The 25,363-nt window shown below is 40.1% G+C and overlaps 1 protein-coding gene across 4 annotated transcripts in view; it reads right to left on the reverse strand.

Moving 5' to 3' along the window:
• UQCC1 (ubiquinol-cytochrome c reductase complex assembly factor 1) overlaps positions 1-25,363 on the reverse strand; it is a 55,018-nt gene that overhangs the window by 23,511 nt on the left and 6,144 nt on the right. For all 4 annotated transcript variants that reach the window (XM_083801194.1, XM_083801196.1, XM_083801197.1 and 1 more), the window contains 4 exons: positions 22,134-22,238; positions 19,136-19,208; positions 13,069-13,126; positions 4,268-4,376 (listed from right to left, as the gene is read on the reverse strand). In XM_083801194.1, the coding sequence (XP_083657320.1) occupies positions 4,268-4,376; positions 13,069-13,126; positions 19,136-19,208; positions 22,134-22,238 (345 nt within the window). The remainder of the gene's footprint in view (positions 1-4,267; positions 4,377-13,068; positions 13,127-19,135; positions 19,209-22,133; positions 22,239-25,363) is intronic.

Consider the following 25,363-nt stretch of genomic DNA (forward strand, 5'->3'; position numbering starts at 1 on the left):
TGTGTGTTTTTACAGCTGTGTCAAGTTTTGGTTTCTGACTCTTGCCGACATTCAGGAGTGCTGAAGGAGCTCAGGCTAACAGGTCCCAAAACTTTGTAGCTGAGATTTAGATTTCAGCAATTTTAACAACCAGTTTTTGAAATAATACAAACTCCATTTGGAGTTGGAGCTGATGTAAATTAGCAGTTAAAATGCCTTGCATTCTATCACTTTCAGCTCCAATGAACTTATATACTTAAGAGCAGATGGTGTATTTCAATAAACTATCCATATCAATTCAGGAATATAATATCAATTTTCTGCATCAAATGTTGTAATTCTTGCTAGATATGAAAACAAGCTGAAGAACTGCAGCTTTGTCTGTCACCAAGTCAATCTAACTGCATCCAACCTGCAAATTTCATACAGGTCCTCTGTCTCTTGTACCGCAGTACAGGAATGTACCAATTGGGGGTTAATACTGACCACTGATACCCTGCATGACAGAAAAGCAGGGCATAGAATTTCCATTGCTCCTTTTGGGAGCTCTGCAGATATCTTAGTGCCCTAAAAGAATTCAGGAAAAGTTTTTTTTCATTTGACTTACTTCTGAGAAAGGCTCAGATTATGAAATCTGAAAGCACCAGCAGTGAAACGCTAATGTCATAATCTTTTCCCTTTATCTACTATTCTTCTCTTGACGTATTTAACTATCTTCTTTTGAAGGTTGAATATATACTGACTGCAGGACTAAACTGCTTTAAAATAAATAGCTTTTATACATATTTCTCAATTGGCTCACAAATGCTTTGTCAGATTGTAAGAGAGAAGGTAAAGAATTACCTCAACTTCGTTTAAGATGGAAGGCTAGAGATACATACATCAAGATTAATAATTAGAACCTAACATCCAGTGTAAGTGTCCTTTACTTATCACTTACCACTCCTAAAGCTGAGATGTGAGAAGTTCTGTGAGCGTACATGAATGTGAAGTGGAAAAAAGTGAGGAAGGATGAGAAAGCATGGGTGAAAGGAGAATTACCTGTGCAGAGGGATGGGCAAAATGGGACAGTAGGCTAAGATCACTAGCACAGAGGAAAAAAAAAGTGAGGATAAGGAGAAAGGGAACAGCTAACCTCTACAAACATCAATGCATAAACTTTTTATCTAACAGACAATAAATACTACCAGAAGAGTAGAAACTACTAAATACTAAAGAGAAAAACTTGACAAACTAATGACTGAAAGATTAGGAAGAACTAAAGGATGAAAGAAAAAACGCTGAACAATTATGAAAGCTGTGTTCCTTCACAAATAGGATGGGGCAGAGCACTGTCCTGTTTTCCAAGTCTACAACCTAGTACAGCTCACTATGCTTTCTTAGTGCCTATTCTAGTTAGCTGTTACCTCAAGAGTCCACCTTCTCTCACTAGGAGTCTCATTAAAATCAATGGGCTTCTGTGCAGCTAAATTGTACTAAATATACACACAGATGTAGCTGTTTGTGGGATCAAACCTTTAAATGTGTACATGCTTTCTTTAAGCATCAGCTATTGCTACATAAAAGCTATGTTAAGACTAGGTTACAGCCAAAAGCGTATCTTGATAATGTAAAACATATTGTAGGAATCTTATTATTACAGTCTAAGCATATTTATTATTACATTGCATGATCATCATTACAAAGATTGTGAAATTTTAATTCAAGTACAAACTGAAAAGATGCCTAGCTTGCCAAAGCAAGGAATGAATGGCATTTAAACAACATACGATCTCTTTATAGTTGCATCATACAGCAAACATACAATTAAAATAAGCATATATTAACATCTGAGGCTCCAGATTAGATAAAAACATATAAGGAAGCTTTCAATTTTCAACATCTGGGGGGAATTTTGAGAGCAGAGGAATAATTCAGTTTGCAGAAATGGAAGCCCTGTGCTTCCCTTCACAAAGAAGGGACAGTAAGCCCTATCTTTTTTTTTTTTTCCTCAAAGACTACTTAAAAGCCTTGATACAGCTCTAACTTACACCATGCTTCGCTTTTGCATTCTACATACTTGTAAGGGTAGCAAACAGCTTTGCTTCTCTTTGCTGTTTGCTGCTGCTTCAAATCACAGAATCACACAGAATCACAGAATTGTAGGGGTTGGAAGGGACCTCAAGGGATCATCGGGTCCAACTCCCAAATCATATAAGGAAAACTAAAAGATGACATTTGAGTTTAGTTCATATAAATAAAAACACCATTGTCAAAAAGGAACAGAGAAATAGCTTTCTGTCCAAAAGTAGTATTCTCTCTGTGCCCTGATGGGAGTTCAAAGAACCCTGAAGAGATGAGAGGAGGAGAGGGGGGGCAGCTGAGGAGGGGTAACGTGGTTTTGTTTGTTTGTTTTTAAGGAGGAGCAACCTTAAATTTACACCTAGGACAAGGATCTGAACCATCTCCAGTTCCTAAAGAAACATGAAACAGCTGCTATGACATGGCAGGCATGGGAATAGGCCAAAAATGTATAAGCTATTTCATTCAGTCTTTTTCTCTGGTGCTTTTCTTAGACAAGACTATGATAAACAGGAAGTCAAGGCTGAAAGCACAGGACAATGAAAAACTGAAAACACAATACTTGAGAAATACAATCAAATACAGAGAGTTTAGAATTGCTTGTTAATAATCTGCAATGTTTGAAATAAGTAGAGATTTTAGAACAGCTACTTAATAATGTGAGATGTTTGCTATCTGGCCTTCAAAACTTTTCCGTAATGGCATTCAGTTCCTCTTTTCAGCGAAGTGCTCGTGCCCAATCTGCACTGCACAAAAGCAACAGTCTGAAACCTGTTATGTCAATATTTACATCATTCTCTGTCTCCTAGAATGAAAAAACACTGGAAGATCTCGAGAACAAACTCTACATTAAGAATACCCTGTACTAGTTACCATCTGATTTGCCCAGGCTCACTCACACTACTTCATGGCATCTGACCATGACATTAGAGATTCCTGTATTGGAGGTTTTGTTTTGCCCATTAATGTAGCAAAAAATCCAAGACGCCTAAATTTAGACCTGTCTTAAAAAGCAACCCGTAACATAGTAAAGATAAAAAGTTCCCAATAAATAGAAAAAAATTGCCAATAGAATAATCAAAATCAACACTTTCCAAGACCACATGCAAAATAAAGGATCATCAGAAAGAAACTTCTTGAATTACTGTTGGGGTCTCATACCAAATCCTAACTCACTGGTTAAGTCGCTTGCGTGTCATAAAGAGGTACACTCTTCCTGTCTCTCCCTTGGGTATTTGGCTGAGAACTAAACTTGACAATATGACATTATTGCTATATGAAAACTGTCACTTTTTGAACAGTTTATTTTCATCACAGACAAAACTGTATTTATTTATTTAACCATTCTTTACTTCTTTTTCCACACCACAGAAGATCTTTCCTAGTCCTATTCTCTCACTAGAAGCACCCTGAAGATAGGCATCCTCAACACCCTCAGGTCTACTGTCACCACTGTCAAATTGGGGTTGAGAGTTGTCCTATGTCCACTGCTTCTGCAGTGCCTTGTCTGAAGACTGTCACTGACACAAGGATGAAGAAAAGCACTTAAGGCCAGAAATGACCGTTACAACTAGCATAACTTTGCTCGTGGCACAGGCAAAAAGACCCAACCCTGTTCTTCCTTCAAACTTAGAAATCAACTATCATTAGAACTACACTTAAAATGTTTCTTTTGTGTTGAAGACTAGATACACGAAGAATTCAGAATGAAAAGTAAACTAATGACTATTTAATAGTCATGTACAGTTAACAAAAACCTTGTCCTTTAGCCTTCCTTTTACTCACCATCCTGGATACAGAGAAAACTCAAAGCTCTTCTGGAATGACTTATAGCTGCAACTTAAGTTTGGCATCAGTCAGGTTTCTCCCTACCCCGGCTGCTTAATTCCTATCCACAAATGCTCATCCTATTACAGCAGCATCCCTGTTTCTGCAATCAGGTAGCAAACCATGTGGAAAATTAATTATTTACAGACAAATCAGAATCTTCATTCAGGCCATGATATGGTTTCAAAAATAAAGTCAGGGGCTCAATACAATAGCCAGTGCAGCTGCAGGAATGAGTGACCAAGATTAAGGCTACATGTAATAGCTTAAGCTAATAAAGAACTACATATGTAGCTACAAATTTATTCTTAAAAATTCTTTCAAGACATGAAGTTACAAAAGCATTGGAAGAGACGAATCATCAAAATAATCAAGATTATCAACACCACAGATAACTTACCCCCATCACCTTACCACGCTGTTGAACATCCTCCCACATGCAATGAACTATATAGCGACACATGTATTTTCCGGCACGACCCTCTTGCTTCATTCGTACCAGACACATCCTGCAAGAACACAAACATCATATTCATAGCTTCCAGTTTTTCTTCAAATTTAAAGAATAAATTAAATCTATTTCAGCTTATTTAAGACTCTCCTTAGAGTATGTGCTTTTGTGATCAGGAACAAAGTTTTATTTTTAAATATCCTAAACTTGTCTATTCTGTTCTCAAGAGCTGTATCTGCTGGATTTTGGCCAATCCAGCTATGGAAGAGTGACAGCAGACTCTACTTTGGCTGACAGTACTGTAATCTAGTTAAACAGTACTGCAACCTAAATTCCACAGCCTTAAGAACATATCACTCTTTGGAGTAGGAACAAATGTCTTGTCTAATCCTAGGCTACAAGCCAGCTGTTAATTTGGCCTGGTATACTAAAATGCTGGAAGAGTCTGTCCTAGCCAAGTTGCAAAAGCTTAAGCAAGTTACAGACTTCACCCAAACTCACTTTAGCAATGTCCTAAATTATTTCAACTACAGGGATCTTAGGATACACATCCAACCACTTCGTAAAACCCCTACATGCTGTACATGCTAGAAGAAATCACAAGTTTGTGTGTTGTAGGATCTTGAGTGCCATCACGCGGCACTTGCAGGGCAACCAGGCGATCAGGCCCAGTCGGCATGGGTTTATGAAGGGCAGGTCCTGCTTGGCGAACCTGATCTCCTTCTATGACCAAGTGACACACTTGGTGTATGAGGGGAAGGCTGTGGATGTGGTCTACCTTGACTTCAGTAAGGCTTTTGATACCGTTTCCCACAGCATTCTCCTCAAGAAACCGGCTGCTCATGGCTTGGACTGGCGTACGCTTCATTGGGTTAAAAACTGGCTGGATAGCCAGGCCCAAAGAGTTGTGGTGAATGGAGCCAAATCCAGTTGAATTCCGGTCACTAGTGGAGTCCCCCAGGGCTCAGTACTGGGGCCAGTCCTCTTTAATAGCTTTATTGATGATCTGGATGAGGGGACCGAGCGCACCCTCAGTAAGTTTGCAGATGACACCAAGTTAGGTGCGTGTGTCGATCTGCTCGAGGGCAGGAAGGCTCTGCAGGAGGATCTGGATAGGCTGGAGCGATGGGCTGAGGCCAACTGTATGAAGTTCAACAAGGCCAAGTGCTGGGTCCTGCATCTGGGGCGCAACAACCCCAAGCAGCGCTACAGGCTGGGAGATGAGTGGTTGGAAAGCTGCCTGGCAGAGAAGGACCTGGGAGTATTGGTTGATAGGCAGCTGAGTATGAGCCAGCAGTGTGCTCAGGTGGCCAAGAAGGCCAACAGCATCCTGGCTGTGGTGGCCAAGGACTAGGGAAGTGATTGTCCCCCTGTACTCGGCTCTGGTGAAGCCGCACCTCGAGTACTGTGTTCAGTTTTGGGCCCCTCACTACAAGAAGGACATGGAGGTACTCGAGCAAGTCCAGAGAAGGGCAACAAAGCCGGTGGGGAACAAGTCTAATGAGTAGCAGCTGAGGGAGCTGGGGTTGTTTAGCCTGGAGAAAAGGAGGCTCAGGGGAGACCTTATCGTACTCTACAGGTACCTTAAAGGAGGCTGTAGCAAGGTGGCGGTTGGTCTATTCTCCCATGTGCCCGGTGACAGGACGAGGGGGAATGGGCTAAAGTTGCACCAGGGGAGGTTTAGGTTGGATATTAGGAAGAACTTCTTTACGGAAAGGGTTGTTAGGCATTGGAATGGGCTGCCCAGGGAAGTGGCTGAGTCACCATCCCTGGAGGTCTTTAAAAGACGTTTAGATGTAGAGCTTAGTGATATGGTTTAGTGGAGGACTTGTTAGTGTTAAGTCAGAGGTTGGACTAGGTGATCTTGGAGGCCTCTTCCAACCTAGATGATGTGAATACCAGGTTGGGTTGTTTCACTTTTTTTTTTTTTTTTAAAGTTATAACAAGCATTAAAGCCATTTGAACTTCATTGCTGATATTCAATCTAAAAAATAAACCACCACCACAACAGATTTATTTCCTTTTATTTCCGCCTACATTTGTAAACAGCATGAACTGAAATACAGGCTATTCCTTCACTAACCTAAGAGACAAGTCCCATCACCAGCCCCACATTCTCCACTTTACCAGTCAGCTCGGCTCCTGTTTTGCAGATTAGAAGAGCCTGTTTGGGTTGACTGAGTTACTGTGGATGTTAGCTCAAACACTGAAGCTAAAATAAGTCACAGCTTTGCACAGAGCCATGCTACAGCTTAGGAACTGCTCACATAAAAGCTTTTTCTCACCACTTTTGTAAAAGCAACAGAGCAGAGCTACTGCAGGCCACTTTGAAGCAGCCACATATTACCAATAGTGAAGGTACCACAAGAGTTAAGAGGTAAAAAATGATTTATGCATCTGTTCATTTCTTCAGTGGAGATAAGATCTGGGCTTCCCTTCAGGCATTAGAAGTATTTGGTGCTCTGTGAATGCCAGCTCAGAGAAAATCATAAACATTTGAAACTTGTCTGTTGGGCTGACCTGTAAAAGGGCAGATGCCAATCTTTATGATGGATTCTATGTGATGTGCTGATTAGTAAAGAAAACTTTGTTTTAATCTGCAAAGATAGAAAAATTTATTGCCAGAGATGAGTCACAGAGTCAAAGCAAACTGAAAGCACCAAAACCTACATTGCTTCTCTACTCTTTTTTTCTGAATAGAACCATACATATAAGTCCCATACAAGGGTCATTCAACTGACACACCAACAATAAAAGAATAGCCTTTGTGTCAGAATCTGATTCCTAGATGAAGGCTTTTGAAAATGACAGCAACCATGAGAGGCTCCATGGGTCTGGCTTCAACATAACACAATCCTAACAGAATGAGGTCAGAATACCAGAGAGAGAGACTGAGGCATGTCACATAGACCTGTGATCAAAAGGTGGAGTGACTGTAGTGGGTTTACATGGCAAAGTTTTGGTAGCAGGGGGCTATAGGGGTGGCTTCTGTGAGAAGAATCTAGAAGCTGCCGCATGCTAGACAAGGGTCCCGCTGCTGACCAGAGACAAGCCAACAAGCAATGTTGTTTGCGCCTCTGTGAGAGCATATTTAAGAAAGGGGAAAAAAAAAAAAAAACACAACACTGCTACACAGCAGCTGGGAGAGAGAGAGGAGGCACCAAGGTCAGTGAAGAAGGAGGGGGAGAGGTGCTCCAGGCGCCAGAGCAGAAGTCCCCTGCAGCCTGTGGTGAGGACCATGGTGAAGCAGGCTGCCCCCTGCAGCCCATGGAGTACCACGGTAGAGCAGGTGGACCTGCACTGACAGAGGCTGCCGCCTGTGGTGGACCCCCAGTGGAACTGATTCCAGGCCGGAGATGCAGCCCATGGAGAGGGGACCACGCAGGAGCTGCTGCCCATGGGGGACCAAGGTTGGAGCAGTGTGCTCCTGACCGATGGACCCTGTGGTATGGGCCCATATCTGGAGCAGTTCTTGAAGAGCTGCTGCCTGTGGGAAGCCCACACCGGATCAGTTCGGGGAAGATGGCATCCCGTGGGAGGGACCACACGGCACAGGGGAAGAGAGTGACCAAGAAGGAGCGGTGGAGACAAAGCACTGTAGACTGACCACAACCCCCATTCACTCGCACCACTTGGGGGAAGGAGGTGGAAGAGAGTGGATGGGGGGAAGGCATTTTTGGTTTCCTTCCTTTGTTCCTCACTTCTCTAGCTTGTTAGTAATGGCGATAAATCTTGCTATCTCCCTACTCTGAGTCTGTTTTGCCCATCACAATAATTGTTAAGCAATCTCCCCGTCCTTATCTCAACCCTTGAGCCCTTGCATCGTATTTTCTCCCCCTTTCCCTTTGAGGAGAGGGAATGAGAGAGCAGCCGTGGTAGAACTCGGCTGCCCACCCAAGTAAAACCACCACAGTGACAGAGAACCTGGGTAGAGGGTGGGTAGAAAAGGGAACAGGCAACACTGAAGGGAACACTGGGATGAGTGGCAATTCCCGTTTCAGGAAACAGAGCCATGTAAGGATTCCCAAGGTTTATATTGTGGCAGTGACAACCCCATTTCAGTCTAATAGCACCACTGTCCCAGCAACTAAATGCATTTAAGATGGTAGCAAAAAGTGAATCTGTCAGCATCCTGTCCTCAGAAAAATGGCAACGCTTTCTGCTAAACCAATGGTCCAGACCTCAGGACAACTGTCTATCCTGTCGCAAGTCAAACACACAGCAAGCTTAAAACTTCTTTCTTACTTTCACCAGTTTCAAAACCTTTGTTCCTCTTGTGTATTTATATAATTGACTTGTATGAAAATGTTAATTAGTTATTGTATCCAAAATTTTTTGCTCACTCTTAAGTTAAAGAGTTAAAGACTAAGTTTAGAAGTCTAACTGGGTTAAGAAAAGTATTTTTATGCTTCTCTCACTCAATACACAAGCATAGCAAAAAAAAAAAAAAAGAGTGGCTTGGCAAGAATCCCCGCAGGCATAAACACTGGTTCCCATCCAGTCTGCCTTAGCAGTGGCAAACCAAGAGGAGAGAGTAGTTCACAGACTAGCAGTTAACAACTGGTCACTGATGAACAGGAATGGAGTAGTGTTCTGAGTTAAAACCAGCTACCCTCGAAGCCTAAAAGGTTTCTCTGTGTTTGGATGCACAGTGCTGTCATAGAGCTGTTCTGCAGCACCACAAGTGAGATCATGGAAATCTGAAGTTTATTTGAAAATTTGGTAGTTTGTTACTACACCTGCTGTCTGAGGTTTAAAAAAGACACACACTCTTTACAGACTACAAACTTTCTAACTGGATCAACACAGTGTGAAACATTTTATCGTTTCACTACTGAATCTGCTCTGCAGTTTACTCAAATACTGACTCATCTTCGTCAAAGCACGAAAGCAGGATTATTCCAAACTGTCTTTAGAAATCTATCTACCTAACATTTGCTGGATAATTTATGCATGCAGAGAGATTATGTTAGAAGAAAAATATATGAAAGGATGCCTGAAAAGGAAGAGGAGCACCTTCACCTCTATCCATCTTAGGCAAGAAGTAGCAGTTTCCCACAAGAGCCTCAGCTATGACTGTTTCCATCGGTATTCCCGTAGAGCCCACTGACTGGCTTAAACACCAGAAGCAGCAATTGTCATCACCCCATTCAACTGTTGTGATGTGGCTCAGTACTACGCAATCAAGGTGTGATGATACGCTTCCACGGTTAAAGCCCACTCAGAGCTTCATACTATCCCCTGCATAGCCAGTCATTCTGGCTTCCTCAGTTGTTCCAGAACAACAATTTCTAGGGTTGTGTTACACTAGATCAGAGAAATTACTCTGGCTTAACAACAGAAGTATCAACAAGAATTTTGGAAAGCTGTTTTTTTATTCTGTTTAACCCAGATCATTCGTGAATGGCCAGCAACTTGGATACTGGAGAAGGAAGCTCCTGAATAGACTTCAGCTATATGTCATGATATACTTTATGACCAATGGTAGCTTAGAATAATGGTAAGAAGCAGAATTCTGAACTCTTGCTCATTATTCTTTAGCATGTTTGCATGTCATCCTTTGCTTCAGCCTATCAAGTTCACTAACTACTGTATTTACAGCCATGTATAGCTTTTTTGATAGGACAAAAGCTAACAGATCTGAGCGTGGCTGCATAGTCATCTTCCCTCCTCATGCCTCTGCGTAGGTCATTTAGCCCATTCCCTCATGGTAAGACAGGATCAACTAAATGCCTAAGACATTTCAGATAAACTTGTTCTTAAAATGTCTTTCAAGAAAGACTCTCGGTGCAATTTTAAGTCCCTTTCTTCCTGTTCTCCTAGGATGAACCATAGACAGATTATTCCCTTTCTTCTGAAGCAGCAAATCTCAAAATAGTACAGTAACCTCACTCCTTTCTATGCAAATCTGATAATTATTTCCCTGCAAGAACAGTTTTCTACAAACTTGATGGTTCTTGTTCTCCTCTGGACTCTCTCAAACTGATCAACACTTTCACAAGAGCAGTTTTCCTTATGGAACGCAATACTCAGATGAAGTCTTGCAACAGACCTTGGAGTCTTTCAGAAAAGGAGTTGTAGCACCACTCTATCTTGATCCTAAATGTTTCAGGGATGGCACCATACTTGGATAAAACATGAAGGGAGTTCTAGGTTATGCAGGATGTGTCATGTAGATGAGGTATTTCTTATCAAAGTCATCACTTCAGAAGTTTAGAAACAGCTTTGGACACAGCCAATACTCCATTTAGACTGCCACTGAATGGGAAAAGATAAATGTAGTAGTAATGAAAAGAATGAGATTTCCTAAAAGGTCTGGGCTTCTGAGCATAAAGAAAGTCCTCCTGACATCAAAGGTGTAAAGTAACTGAAATAGCCTATAAAGCCATGACACTCAGAAAAGAATAGTATTAGGTTGATTTTCTGAAGTATAATTTTAGCACTGCATTGGAAGGAACCAGAGTGTATCTAAAGGAATATTAGTTTTAAATAAGCTAGTAAAAGCAGAAGCTAAACATAAGGGCCTGAATTTCTCCCTCCTTTCTGGCCACGGATAAGTAGGAAAACTTTGTTCACAGACAAGAGGAGGAAATAAGAGCCAGAGATTCAAACAGTAAACTCACCTGAAACTGTAATGCAAGGAGGTATGCTCTAACAAGCACCTTAAGTTTATAAAAGGTGGGATCCAAAAAACCACAGAACAGTTAACTGGAACACGATGGGCAACAACAGCACAAATTGAGTGTTTTTTTTTTGTTTGTTTGTTTTTATACCAAACTGGGAAAAAAAATAAATCTCATCTTCTCCAGCTCCAGAAGACGCACTAAATCAGATGGAAGTAAATCTCTGAAGGTGAAGAGGGAAGAAATGAGTAATCTAGACTACTTTACAAGAGGGAACAGGAACATTTCAACAGATGATCAGAATCTACAGAGTCAGGTTATTGGCCACCATGTCAGGGTGATTTCCAGCCTCTGAGACAAAAGGTCCAGCAGGAAAGGCAGAGGTGTTAGAGTCTCCTGACAGAGGGAGGACACCGTTAAACATTTAAGAGTTAGCAGAATCCCCGATGTTCTGCTGCCTCTTTACTGAGGTCAAAATGATTTAAAAAAGGACAATCTTGCCATATCATGGCAGGATCCTGGTCACTGAGCTAGCCACAAGCAAAACCTGCAGCCTTTTCCGATAGCTCAGGTAGTCAGCAGGCCTATCATGGGCTTCTCTGCATCTTGGAACATCAAACGAGATCTCCCATTTGCGGCACAGAATGACAGTATTCATTAGGTCAAGCTGCCAGAAACAGGGAGAAGCCAGGCATAAAAATCTTGGAAACATGAACCTCTTATTAAAACTTAGCCCAATACTATCCTCCAGATTCACATTTTCATTGTTGTCAAATGAAGCAGAGATTTAGTTTCTTCCTAGTTGTGTAGTACCTTGCTGTCAACATGTCGACCATACCTTAAGCATAAAAGACCTTCAATTTCCCTCATTAGCTGTCTCCTTAGCACCACAAGCTCAAATTCTTGGCTTTCTCTTACGTAGCTGTGATTTTAGAAGTTCTCTATCCAGTATTAGTTCCTTCTCTATCATAGTTCCCTACCATAGTTGCCTTATTTATTTTCACACCTGTCAGTCATGAGAGAAGATTATACATCTTGACCATGATGCTGGCACAAGGTACATTTTCCTGTCAATGCAAAATCAAGATGTTGTGGAAAAAAAAAAAAGTTCTTTGCAGATTCATGTTACCCCTCTTAGTTTTTCCCCAGGTATTTACAAATGGTTTGATTTTGAAATTTATTGCAGTAGTTTTCCGAATATCAAAACACGATTGCCTTATTGATTCAATTATTAATGACCCTTTCACAGGAAACTGTAAGAAATAAACTGCAAGTTTCAAGGGTAATCCATTAATTGATTCCACTGATTTCATTAACTAATTCAATGGTTCTGCTAATTTACTCGTTGCTTGGTGAAATGTGCTGCCCCATCTTTCAATATACTGAGGAGACAGGAAATTAAAAAGAGGGAAGGGGAAAAAAAAGAGGCAAGGAAATAAGGGGCCTGTGCGCAAGGCAACTATTTCAGTACAAACTTCCTTTCAGCCTTTGGATAGCTGAGTGTAAGTCTACGTACTTCGGTAATTTTTGTTAAGTGCCAGGTCTTTCATGAAACTGTACTCCCTTGTGCACCTCTGACCTTTATGAGTAGGTAATATTAGATGAAGAACTGATTTTTTTTGGCTATTTTCACAAATGAAAAAGGCGGCAAAACACTTAACGTGTAAGGTGTTAAATATTTTTACATACAGCCAAGCTGGCATTCACCAACCTGTATGCACATTTCAGAGGTGCAAGAATAAATGCCAGCGCTATAATTTGTTAAATGCTTCTGACAAGCAGCAACTTCAACCACCACAAATTCTCACAGTTTAAAACACTTCTACATAAATTTAAACTTTTCCTAAAACACCCAAATAAGATTTTTCCACACAGGCTAGGCAAGGCTTTTAGAAAACCCATGGCACAGATCATTCTACTACCCAGGAATTCAGAGATTTAAAAGATGTTAGCTTCTCCATGGGTCTTTTTGCTCTTTAGGAGAAAACTACTAGAATTCAGTATTTAGTAAATTGAATATAAACATTGTTATCAACAACCATATATCCTACTTTTTTTTCCCCCCAGTAAGGTACATATCATTCTATTTCCTAAGAATAGTTATATTACTATTTAAGTTCCACTTACCAGACATGAAGCTGTGCTACAAGGAACCAGGAATTCAAAGTATCAGGCATCTGGCACCCTTGATGGAAACAAAACTAAATATTAATATGAATTTCATCTTTTTTTTTCCCCCCATCTAACACAAATTCACTCCACCAAAAGCCAAATACATTTTAGTAATTTAATTTCTAGCTCTACATAGTAAATACGTATTGGAAGCAAACACCATTTACTGTCAAACATGTGCTTAAAATTTAGAAAATGCAGTCATGGGACACTGCAGATTCCAAAAGATTTCATATGTGTATAACTCAGATAAGATTTACATTAGAAAAAAAATCCATAATGGAGATTTAAGAAGAAAAATATGTGGCTTCTAAAGTCCCAAAGCAGTAGAGAATAACAAGGTAGTAACAATGGATGCTTTGCTCAATTCTTACACTCTGCCTTTATCAAGTGCTGTTGCCTCCTACTGGAGGCAGGACACCATGCTAGCTCTGACTCAGCTGTCATGTCTTGCTACATGGCTGCAGAACCCACCACACTCTGGGGCATACCTTGCTTCTAGCCATTAGGATTATTAAAAACAACCAATCACGGAAACAACTTCCATACTCAGTTCTTCTACAACAGCCACTGGGCTATAGAGGTTTCCATAGGCATGTTCACACTCTGAATTTGTACAATGTCATGAGGCTGTGGGGCCAGAAACGTAGTCTATAGGCCACAACATACTCCTCTTCCTCGTGTTTGAAAACCATGGACCTATGGGTTATGTGCACATTAAGTCCTTCAGCTCCTCTCAATCTTAAAGCTTCCTTGTGGGAAACTATTTCTACATCTGTCTCCTGAAGAAATTTTTAAACAGCAGTACCTCATGAGAAGGATTCAACACAGCCGCCTTCGCCTACCAAGCACTTCACCTTGTCTTCTGAACTATTCAAATCTAGTTTTAAGAAGGCCAGAGTATTCAAAAACAGACTCTCCTGTCAGATATGCCCCAAGGAAGCCAGCCTTATCTTTTTCTGTACTGGAATGTATTCTTTCCCAACTCCTATACTTCCTGGCTCCCAAGTACTACCAAGGAGGCTCACCTGGATGAAGCAATATTTTTACAGCCTCTTTCTTTTTACATACCAACCACGGTCAGGCATCCACCACAACAAACAATCACTATTGCTCCCTCCTCAAAGAGATAACTCCACCAGGGCATAGGAGGTGCCAAACTTCAGCATCAATGCCCATTTATCACCCACACCACCTCTAAGAGGGTATACAGACACTAGCAGTCTACGTTTGGAGATTAAACAGAGGTTTTCCTCACCCTTCTCCCTTTCTGGCTGTCTCATTCCTCTTAGGAATAATTCAAGAGCCTAGAAATGACTACTTTGATGTAAAGACATGCTAAGGCATCTCTAATCAGAGAGAGAGTACACAACACTTGCATTAATCAAACCATTTCATTAAATGAGGGTTCCACAGGTAAGACACAGAGTGAAACACTTAGTTCAAAAGAGAGGTTTCTGAAATCAATTTCCACGTATCAGTCTCCTACCACAAAAATTAACTCTTCATTGGAAAGCAAAGCTCACACCTCCACTACTGGAAATACTGAGAGTTTGTAAACACCTATTCAATAACCAGGAGGGAAGAATTTTTTCCACTAGCTTTCCAAGTGTTGCACTTCTATTTTCATAATTCATTTTTTTTAACTTCAATATTAAGACTGACTGCATCCTAAACTTAAAGGAGGGATGGTTTCTTTAAAGCAACAAGCTTCCCCTTAGTTATCAGCTTTTTTAAAAGAAGGTACTTATAAAATTTGGGGTTTTGAAAGACCTCATTCCAGGAAACTAACATGGCAGAAATATGCATCCTATAATTCAACAGAAAATTATTCCCTTCAGAATATAGTTAGATACAGAAAAAAAATATCACAAAGTGTAATTACCTATGAAATTACTGTGATAGTATCAGCTAGGGAATAAATCTATTCTGCCTACAGAATACCTCCTGTTCACACCTGTGCACATAAGAGACATGAATGCCTATGATTATGAGGACATACCTCTTTCTCCAGTCATATTCTGCACTTAAAATTCATCAGGTAGGGGAAGCAAACTTGAATGTAGAATTTTTCATGATAGATCATCTTTGCAACTATCACAATTTTAGGAGGAACACAATTGGATAGCATCCCCACACCCTGAAAAAAAAAAATAGGTGCACTACATCAGTGTTCCACTCAGAGCATGACTGAGACAGCAGCAGGTGCCAATAGGATGCCTGATGGGCTTCGGAAGCCAGAAGAATCCAAAGCACTGTAGGTAAACTCCATCTCTTTTGTGCTTCTTGGTAGACCCCACTAAGAACTATCTGAAATAGGGCCAGCTCTTTGACACTGCAGCAGCATAACAACGGGGCAATTAATGCTATTAACAGATGAAGATAAACTCAAGGTAACCCTACACTCCATGCTCATCAGACAAACTCCAACTCAGCTCTCAGTATCACCTATCTGATACTAAAAGCTCTTCTGGTCTTTCAAATATAAGGGTAAGCATGAGGTGTTCTCCTCACAAATAGCGACTTCCTACATTTTGTTAGAACGACACAAACTCTACAAGCTTTATGCACAGAAAGTTTTGCACCAGTAATCTTACTATTCCCTCTACTACTTCTCTGTTCTCCTTTATACAAAGGACAGCCGAAATCCTAAAACAGCCTCACTTTCCATATAAGCAACACAGTGCAGCAGATATTTGGGATGTCAGCCCTAAAGCAGCGTTCCCAGAATTTTACTTTATAATCATCCATGGACAAAGAGAGAGCAGAATGGCACACATACTAAAGTTAACTTCAGTATAATACTGGAGACCCTCAGTTAGAACACCTCCTTTATATGCTACAGAAGCTTCATGTACCTTGTATCCGTAAGTGTTTTGGGAACTGCTGTTCCACAGCATAATGGAGAGAAGGGCAGTAGACGGTGCTCATAGTGCATTAGAGAAACTCTCCAAAAAATGCACAGGGTATCAGCAGAAATGCACCGAGACAGCAAGATAGCCTATAAGACATGCATTTTATGTCATTGCTCTAGTCCTTGACACTATGAAATTCAGCCAACCTAAGTCACCTGTCAGAGAACCACCTCACAAAATCTACATACCAGCATGAGTTCCACAAGGTCACACCACAGTTATTATTCAAGCCATGAGGTAACCACATCACAAAAGCAGGTCCAGAAACACTGAAGACAACTCTGTGACAAACCAGTTCTGATCACACAGGGTTAATCAGCCCGCAAATGGTTTTACACATGCATGGGTGTACTGTTTTCAAGGCCAGCTCAGTAGGTTAACAGCTTTCACAAACTACAGAGAAAAAGCTAATAAGATCTCCAGAGACCTGAGCTGACTGTTCAGTTCACTTGGATATCTCAACCATGCAACTACAGCCAGAAGTGCTGGGGGCAGCAAAACATAACCACACCACTAGGTCTGCACGCAGTCAGCTTTGGTGCAGACAGACCTGATCTGAGTCCCACGCAGCAGCATTACCATTCATAGGGGTCTTGAGCAGTGCAGTTCATCATGTGGGTGTGCAGCACCCACATCAGCATGGTCTCAGGCACACCTGTGTTTGCTACATCACCAAGAGACAGAGCTAAGAGGTAGCTGCTTCCTGTTCCTACTAGTCCCCCAGACTGCTCTTTTGAGAATAAGCCGTAGTTCTGGCTTAGGTGTTGCCCCCTTTACTTGAAAAAGGACCATCTCAAAAAGGAAAAACCTGTTCCTGACTGATATAGTTTGATTAAAACAGGACGACCTGAACTAAGTTGGATATCTTGTATGCCATGTTCTCAGCTCTGAATCACATACTCCTCACCACCTATTTTATGCCACAGCCTCTGGCCATCAGTCCCTTCCGTGTGTCACTAATTCACTAACACAGCAAAACAGGAAGGCAGCAAAAAAACAGGCTAGTTCCTTTCAATGACCTAAACACTACATCAGAGGACATGGTAATTGAACAGACTAGAACACAGGCAGAAAGCCCGTGCAGAGCAGAGGAAGGAAGATGGAGAAGTGAGCCTTTTCCTTTTGGCCACTCTTTCAACTCATCTGCCCGTGGAACTACAACCTAAAGCTCTTCATTGGTTAAAAAATAAACAAACAAACATTGTAAAAGGTTCCTGTCCACCATCCAGTCTATCTTTTAGTGGAATTAATTTCTAAACACAGATCACATGCCTATTAGGTTTTAGAGCCAATTCCGCAAACAGCTGCAGGAGATAGAAGTAACAGAAACCTCTTACGTGTGTCTATACTAGAACAATGGTTTCTTTGGGACAACCACCATAGACACCAACATCACAGGCATTCTTACCTCAACAGGTACATCATACAGTCAGTGTCAACAAAACTATTTCCCTACATTAAAAAGGTCTCATATGAATGCAAGCAGAGATTTCCCTGGGTGTAAATTTAGAACTTGACTGGCTACAACTTGTACTGTAGAGCAAAAAGACAAAATGAACAACTATGACATTCTGGAGAAAAAGGAGGGAAAGACCACCTGCTGTTTGTGATATGCTTGAAGAGAGGAGGAGCTCTGGGAATTTTTCTCTTTAAAACGGTAAGACAGTACCAAGAATACAATTGAAGTCATTTTGCCCAGTACTGAGACAGAAAATCTGTAGCAAACAAAAAACACAGTATCTCTTTCCTACACCAGTTTTGAAAATCCTTTAATCTAGGGCAACATTTATAAATCTTTTTACAATTAATCTGTTAAACAGAGATAGTGAAACAACAGCTAAAAATAGCAAAACTTATATCTGAGAGGTACGTATGACAAGACTATTTAGCTGAGAAAGTCTGAGAGGACACACAGCTGGGGAGAGGTGTGTGCAGAAAAGATGAGGTTCTAATTTTTTGATCATCAGTGATGAATCCTACTGCTTACAGAGTTCTCCCTACAACCACTGAAACCACATCACAGTTTTGGAAAACCTTTTGAAAACCACTGGAAAATCTTGCAGCAGCAATACCATGTGCCAAACCACCCTCAGTAAGTTCTGCACTAGATGAAAACACAAAGATGCACCTTCAGCTGATCTCTTGAGGAAGCAGCAGCAGCTCCCACCTATGCCAGTGCCTTAAGAAAGCATTTGGTAGATCAGGAAGCCAGCTAACATGTCAGGTCTAGGCAGCAAGTTTAGTATCGGCTGAATCATAGAATCATTAAGATTGGAAAAGACCTCTAAGGTCACCTAGTACAACCATAATCGCACTGACATAGGAAATAATTCATATAAGAATAAAATAATTATTTGAAATTTACTTAAATGAATCATAGATCTCCCCATTCACCAATCTGTATTTGATACTAACAAAAGCAGCAACAGATTTTTTCACTGATAGCTAAAAAAAACCAAAACTGTGCAACAAGGAAGAGTCATCACAATTCAAGCTAAAATTCTTATATACTTAAAGGAGGGACTTGCATGTCTTGGTTCTAGTCACACCAACTAGACAGGAGATGTGTCCTGACTTAACCAGATACAAGGAAGAGAGACAAGTAGGACCCTGAAATCTAACTGATCCTGTATCATTAAAAAAAGCTGTGCATCAGTGGAGGGGGATGGTTCTCTCCTACCTGTATCCTGGTTACACTGGACTTTCTCACTAGTCACGGGACTGGGTAAGACAGAGACCATCAGACCATGGTAAAAAAGACACATCTGGATTCTTAGCTTATCCCACCCTTTGTAATAGAAAAGGCAACGTCCTTCAAATTCCAGGATATTCTGGTTTTACCTATCCCACCATGTTCTTATTCTCCATTGCAGGGGACAAAATGTAACAATTCCAGAAGCCAGAGCATGCCCTTGAACCTTTGCCCCTTCAGAGCTTAAAGTAATAACATAGCATAGTCAGCTTCCAGCTGGCTGTGCACTGTTAGCATATGGCAAGTCTTACTGTTGTCTTATTTACAGATATAAATATATCTAATTACTTTTCATCAGAAGTTCTCTCTCCAGGGTTATACTCCAAATTCTAGTATCTTCAAATACACAACTTACTGTTAAAGAATTCCTCATAGTCAGTTTTCTCCACACAGCATGTGTACATGCGCAAAGCTGCTACCTTAATTTTCTAAAGAAAAAGAAAAGACAATACTTGATTACATGATGAATACAAGCATTCATCATAAGAAAACTACTGTTTTTGTTAAATACATATGCTGTATTCTTCTGAAAAGACTTCTTTTGAGAATCACAATCAGCTGAGATTTTCAAGAGCACAACAAATTATTATCTCCCAGGAATTACACAACTATAATTCATCTTGTCTCGAGGCAAAAAAATGGTTAAATGGCTGCTTGAATACCCTTCCAAATCTAGCTTAGTATAAAACTAGCATTGCAGAAAAATACATGAAATAGCTTTCCCTACAGAAGCTCCAAAGATCCCAATGCACAACTCCTAGATTCATCCAGTATTTTTACCTGTTGATGTATACATGAGTGTTCTGTATGTTTTATTTTTTAAGTAGTGATATACCAAATGTACTAAAAATATCTCTTGTTTTTCCCCACAAAAATGAGAATTGACCAACAAAGCTTCAAAAGCAAGAAAGCAATCCCGTGTGATGAATGATGTGAGGTATATTTCAGGTGCTTCAGAACTTTTAATTTTGTTCATGGCTTGCTATTCCACCACAAAAATTGTCAGTGCATCAACTATAACCAAGACAGACGTGCTGAAGCTTCAAAAAGCACAATAACAGACAACAAAGTTCTGAAAGAGAATAACTGCCAGCTATTCCTGTCTACCAACATCATGGGAGGAGAAAAATAAAAAAATAAAAAACTTGAAAATTGCAGAGCCTACTCCCATACTTGCCTAAGCCAGGGATCAGCATTGTGGTTTTTTTTTTCCTTTTTATTGGTATCTACTAGGGATTGTCTTGGTGATCAGTATATTATAGATGAGCACTCTATGCCTATCAACTGGCACTTCAAACTACTGAAGTATTATTTCTTTTGGCTCCTCCACCCAAAGGAAAGATAGGAAAGTTACAATTGATCTGCTGTGGAAACGCAGAGGCCGTTAATTTTTTATTCAGTAATCACAGGGTTCTGTCAAAAACAAAGGATTAGAAGCTTTCTCAACAATGGAGTATATGTCTAAAATCCTTGCAGTAAAATAATTTACACCATTTACCGGAGTTCTGAAGGTTTCCATTTTAAAAGAAACACTGCCTGGCCTGGGAGTAGAGATCTCCCCTGTGAAAGTCACTGCTCCAGACTAAGCGTTATTAGACATTAAAAACATACTGTAAAGAACAGTTCCTGCAATCCAGCCCTTAAATAAGGCAAGTAACACAGGAGAAACTGGTGAAATTTAATCATGGAGGTTTTGGTGTGTAGAAGAGGTAAGGGGGAAGGGAGAAGAAAGAAAAAACCAGAAATATTAAGAAAACTTCCCTAAGATCTCATAGAGAGCACTGGCAAGGCCAAAAATGAACTCAGGTCTCCTGGGCCCTAACCACAAAATAACTCTCTCCAAACCCAAGTTCCCTAGCCAAAAGCAGGCAGTAAAGAGTAGCAATTAAGGAGAGCTCTGAATCAACACTTGCAGCTAACAAGAATCTTTATTACAGCAATATGTACACAAACACATGGGAGAGAAACTACCCTCTCATGATGTTTATCACCATGTGATATAAGCAACAGGTTTTCAAGCAAAATACCTCACCCCCTTAACTGCCAGTCATCTTTTCTTTATATTTTCTTTCTGAGGGGCAAGATGCAATAAGCAACAGTTTCAGATCAGTCTCAGAGGAAGTCCACTCTGCCTTGCAGATATTCAAAGCACCTTATAAGTTTTTAACATCTGCACAGTTGGACTCAGCCCTTCCCAGTCATGTCACCTTTTCCTGTGTCCCGGTTCACAGCAAAATTCAGAATTGCATCCGTCTTTTTCCATTGTGCAGAAGGAACTGAAGGTCTCCTACGGAACTGCTCTCATTTAGTCACTGTTAACAACTGCTTTATAAAAGGACTATTTTACAAACACCAAAGAGAAGGACCTATTTGTGACTCTGCCTTAGGCAGCTACTACTGAAACAGCAGTAACATCTCACTACTGTCCATTACAGAGACTCGCCTGTCACAGAAACACAGAACAAGCGAAGATGCAAAGAAGGCCAATGAAAATCAAGACATGAAACTTGTTTCAATAACAGAAAGAGAAAGGTCAAGAGAAAGGTCTCTTCAGTTCAGCAAAAAGTTCAGCTAATATGGCATATAGACGATAATAAAGCCACAAGTGAAAGGGAAAAATTTAACATACACCCCAAGGAAAGAATAATCACCTTTTTTTTTTAAAAAAAAAATGACAAAATTAAAAAACATCAATTGAAAACAACTGTACCTCTTCCCACAGCAGATACTTAAGCTATGGAAATCCTTGATACAGAATGCTGTGGATGTTACAAGCTTACAATAGCTCAAAGTGCAACTGCATAGATTTATGGAATAAAAATTCATCAATAGATACTACAGAAAAATGCCTACTCTCGTTCACGAAATCCTGAAACAGGTAATTGCTGTAAGCTGGAGAAGTACATGAGAAAAGTATCATTATATGCTTTTACTGTAATTAAATTCTTTCTAGATAACTGGTACTGGTCATTACCAGAGACAAGATGCAGGTCTGTGCAGATGTTGGACTGACTTTTAAGATGGTAAGGTGGTTATTGTGTTCTTTGGTGCACAAACAAAGAGGAAAATAGGCTATCTGAAAAAATTCAAGAAGGCTTAAAGACTCTACAAAGCAAATGCAATGTTCCTACTTAGGTCAAAGATGACAACACAGACCGAAGCAGGTTCCAGCTTATATTATTATATCCCCCACATTACAAAACAATTATATACTTGGGCAATAATTAGAATTGTTCCATATAAATATTGTTCCTATTGCAAGAAAAAACAGTTGTCAGTTTTTCTGCTTTTCTTTGGTTTTGCTTTTTAAGAAAGCTGAAAGTATTAACCAAGATACTAAATAAATGCTTTACCCATCTGCTATACTTCAGAGGTCCTGTGAAACCCATTGCTTCTATTATCCTTGTGAAAGGACCCACTTTCTCTTCTGTCTGCAAGGAATCTTTTGCAGAAAGATGCTGTAAAATAGAAAGATTACCATATACATCAGTCTCAGCAATTGGATCTGACTATTTTAGTTTGACAAGCTAGAAGTTTAACAGAGAACTTCAGATTTTCTGTTTACTTTCTCTGCTCAACAAAACAAATACATTTTTAGGTTTTATCTGCAAAACAGTATACTGGCTCCTTCTTGACATTCTTCTGTATATAAATGCAAGCTTTACATGTCTGTTCCAATAAGAGCATCCCACTGGGAGCTCAGGCTCAGACTGTACAGAAGTCTGCTTTCTGAAATATTGCTCTTACTCTAAATTACCATATTCTTCCTGGATGACTGTCCTTTACTCAGGCAGATAAAATAAGCAAACAAATCACAAACACATAGTAAATAACAAATAGTAAATTGACAGTAAATGGATAGTAAACAGATAGTAAACAAACAGTTGGCCCTTTCACATCCTGTCTTACTCTCACTGTCATATTGCATTCTAGAGTAATTAGGTATGATAAAAAGCAATCAGCTCCATCTTAAAATTAATGAAGGTACACAAAGCCACTGAAAAGCTTACCGAAATCTTACTAGAAAGCTCCTCCAAATTCTTATTCCCATTGCAGTTTTTCTCAATTTTACTTGTGGAAAATCTACATCAGAGGAGTAATTTATTCTTCACTGATTTGCAGTGTTTGCAAGCATGAAGATAAATGTTTTCCTCCAGATTAACTATACAGCACTAGGCTGATAAGAAATCTTTGTGGCATTCTGGCTAAAACATCCTAGCAATACTAACCAGCCAACAGGAATTATCATTTGTACTCCAGCAAATAATTTCTAATCAATGAAGTATGCAGTATAAATATTATGTTATAAATAAATTACTTTTAACCATTCTAACCAAAATCTACTGCAAATGTATCTCGTACATATACTTGAGGAATGCAGCTGAGAGCCAGTATCATCTGAGAAACTTCCATGACCAAGGAAACATTAAATTGCTTTAACTCACTGGAATTTCACTTTAAGCACTTCCTCCTAAGATATGAACATACTAAGAAAAGAATTTTCTTAGTAGGGAAGCAATTTAGCCACATAAGAACCGCCATACGTGGCCAGACCACTCACAGAAGTACCCCATCTCCAACAAGGACCAACTGCAGATGCTTGGAAGAGACACTTAAAAGGGCAGAGAAAGAGTCACATACACTGCATGTTCCTGTGGTATATCTGCCCAGCTTTTAATGATCACTCCTGTTCTAGAAAACATATGCACACATTCATTCTTGGCAGCTACAAATTCAGCACTCCAAAAGAGTTTTTAAAACCATCTAACCTCCATAATACCTAGAACTGTGGTACATGACTTTCACAGCTTCGTTATGTAAAATCAATTCCCTTGAGCCTCTTTTAAACCCAACCTTGGGATTTCATTGGAAGCCTCCGATTTAACTACAAGAAGCCGCAAACAGCCATTTCCTATGCCCTTTTTCAGTACCTTTCATGAATTTTACAGACCAGTATTATGTATAGGTCCATCAGTTATCAGACCATGATTTAGATGAGTCCTAAAACAGCCTCTTCTCATATTGAAGGCTTTTCAGATTTCTCATTATTCTTTTTGTATTCTCTATAGCTTTCCTAGCACAACTGATTTTTGAAATGGCATGAATGATAATCAAATATTAAAATACTGACACATATCCAGCACAAGTTGCTATACTTCAATAAAAATTAACTGCAAAGCTACAAAAAGCGCAGCTTAGAGCCATAATCAACCCCCATGTATACCCAGAGAGTACACGCTATCATTAGCATCTGAGATAAAATGATTTGCACTCGTGCAATCCACGCATGGCTATTAATGTCTTGACCTCCATCATGCCTAGTATTCAGGTAACCAAAAAGAAACTTGCTCAATGCTATTTTACTATCAGTCACCTAGTTAGACAGCATCACACTGTCCAGGACCTCAGATCCTTTAAACCTAGAGGCTGTTCACCAAGTCTACTCCTATCAATGCAAAACAACAGCATCTGCAACACATGATGGATGCAGCGAGTTTATGAATGTGTACATGAAGATTTAATCCAAGCTTTAGTACTTTGTTCTTCAAGATTATCCCATGCAATACTCTTCTCTACACTAAAAATGACACCTAACCTTATGTCGTAAGATAACTTCATAAACCCCCCTCCAGCCAGGCAACGATAGGATGCGTTCAATACAGAACTTTAGTCCGACTAACCACCGTCACACTGAACTCACTAAATCGACTTCCACCTTCTCCAGGTGAATTAAAATGCTACTGAACTCTTAGTGAATCCAGGCAGACTAATTTTACTACACACCTCTTGTCTATAAATGCATTATGAAGTCCCCCTCACTATGGACTTTTCATTATGCAGAGGAAGTTAAGTTAAAAGCCAAAATTATTTTGATTCAACTGTTAGCGCATCACCAAAAAAGAAAGGAAAAAAGACTGGAAAATGGCTTTTTACTATGAAATGCCGTGATGCTTACTTCATTCAGATGTCTGACTGGACTACCTCAGGAAACACAGGGGATTTAAGCAGTGAATGCTTGGTTCAATGTATGGACAGAGACATGCTGTTCATCTTGCCAATGCTATGACTGCAGCCAAATGCAATTAAAAAGTCATATAAATGTATATAAAATCAAACAGAAAACAAAAGTTTTTGAAGTCCCATTCAAATTAAAGTTAGCTCATCAAAACACTGAAAGGCACATAAGCCTCAGGCTGACATTCTTGCTCAATACCTGAAATTCAGTGCTCAAAACAGAATCACAGAATATTAGGGATTGGAAGGGACCTTGAAAGATCATCTAGTCCAATCCCCCTGCTGGAGCAGGAACACCTCGATCAGGTCACACAGGAACACGTCCAGGTGGGTTTTGAAAGTCTCCAGAGAAGGAGACTCCACAACCCCCCTGGGCAGCCTGTTCCAGTGCTCTGTCACCCTCACCGCAAAGAAGTTTCTTCTCGTATTTAAGCAGAACCTCCTATGTTCCAACTTACACCCATTGCCCCTTGTCCTATCATTGGGTGTCACCGAGAAGAGCCTGGCTCCATCCTCCTGACACTTGCCCTTAACATATTTATAAACGTTAATAAGGTACATCTGTACA

This window comes from Anser anser (genome assembly GCF_964211835.1).
Source record: "Anser anser genome assembly, chromosome: 16".
NCBI lineage: Eukaryota > Metazoa > Chordata > Aves > Anseriformes > Anatidae > Anser > Anser anser.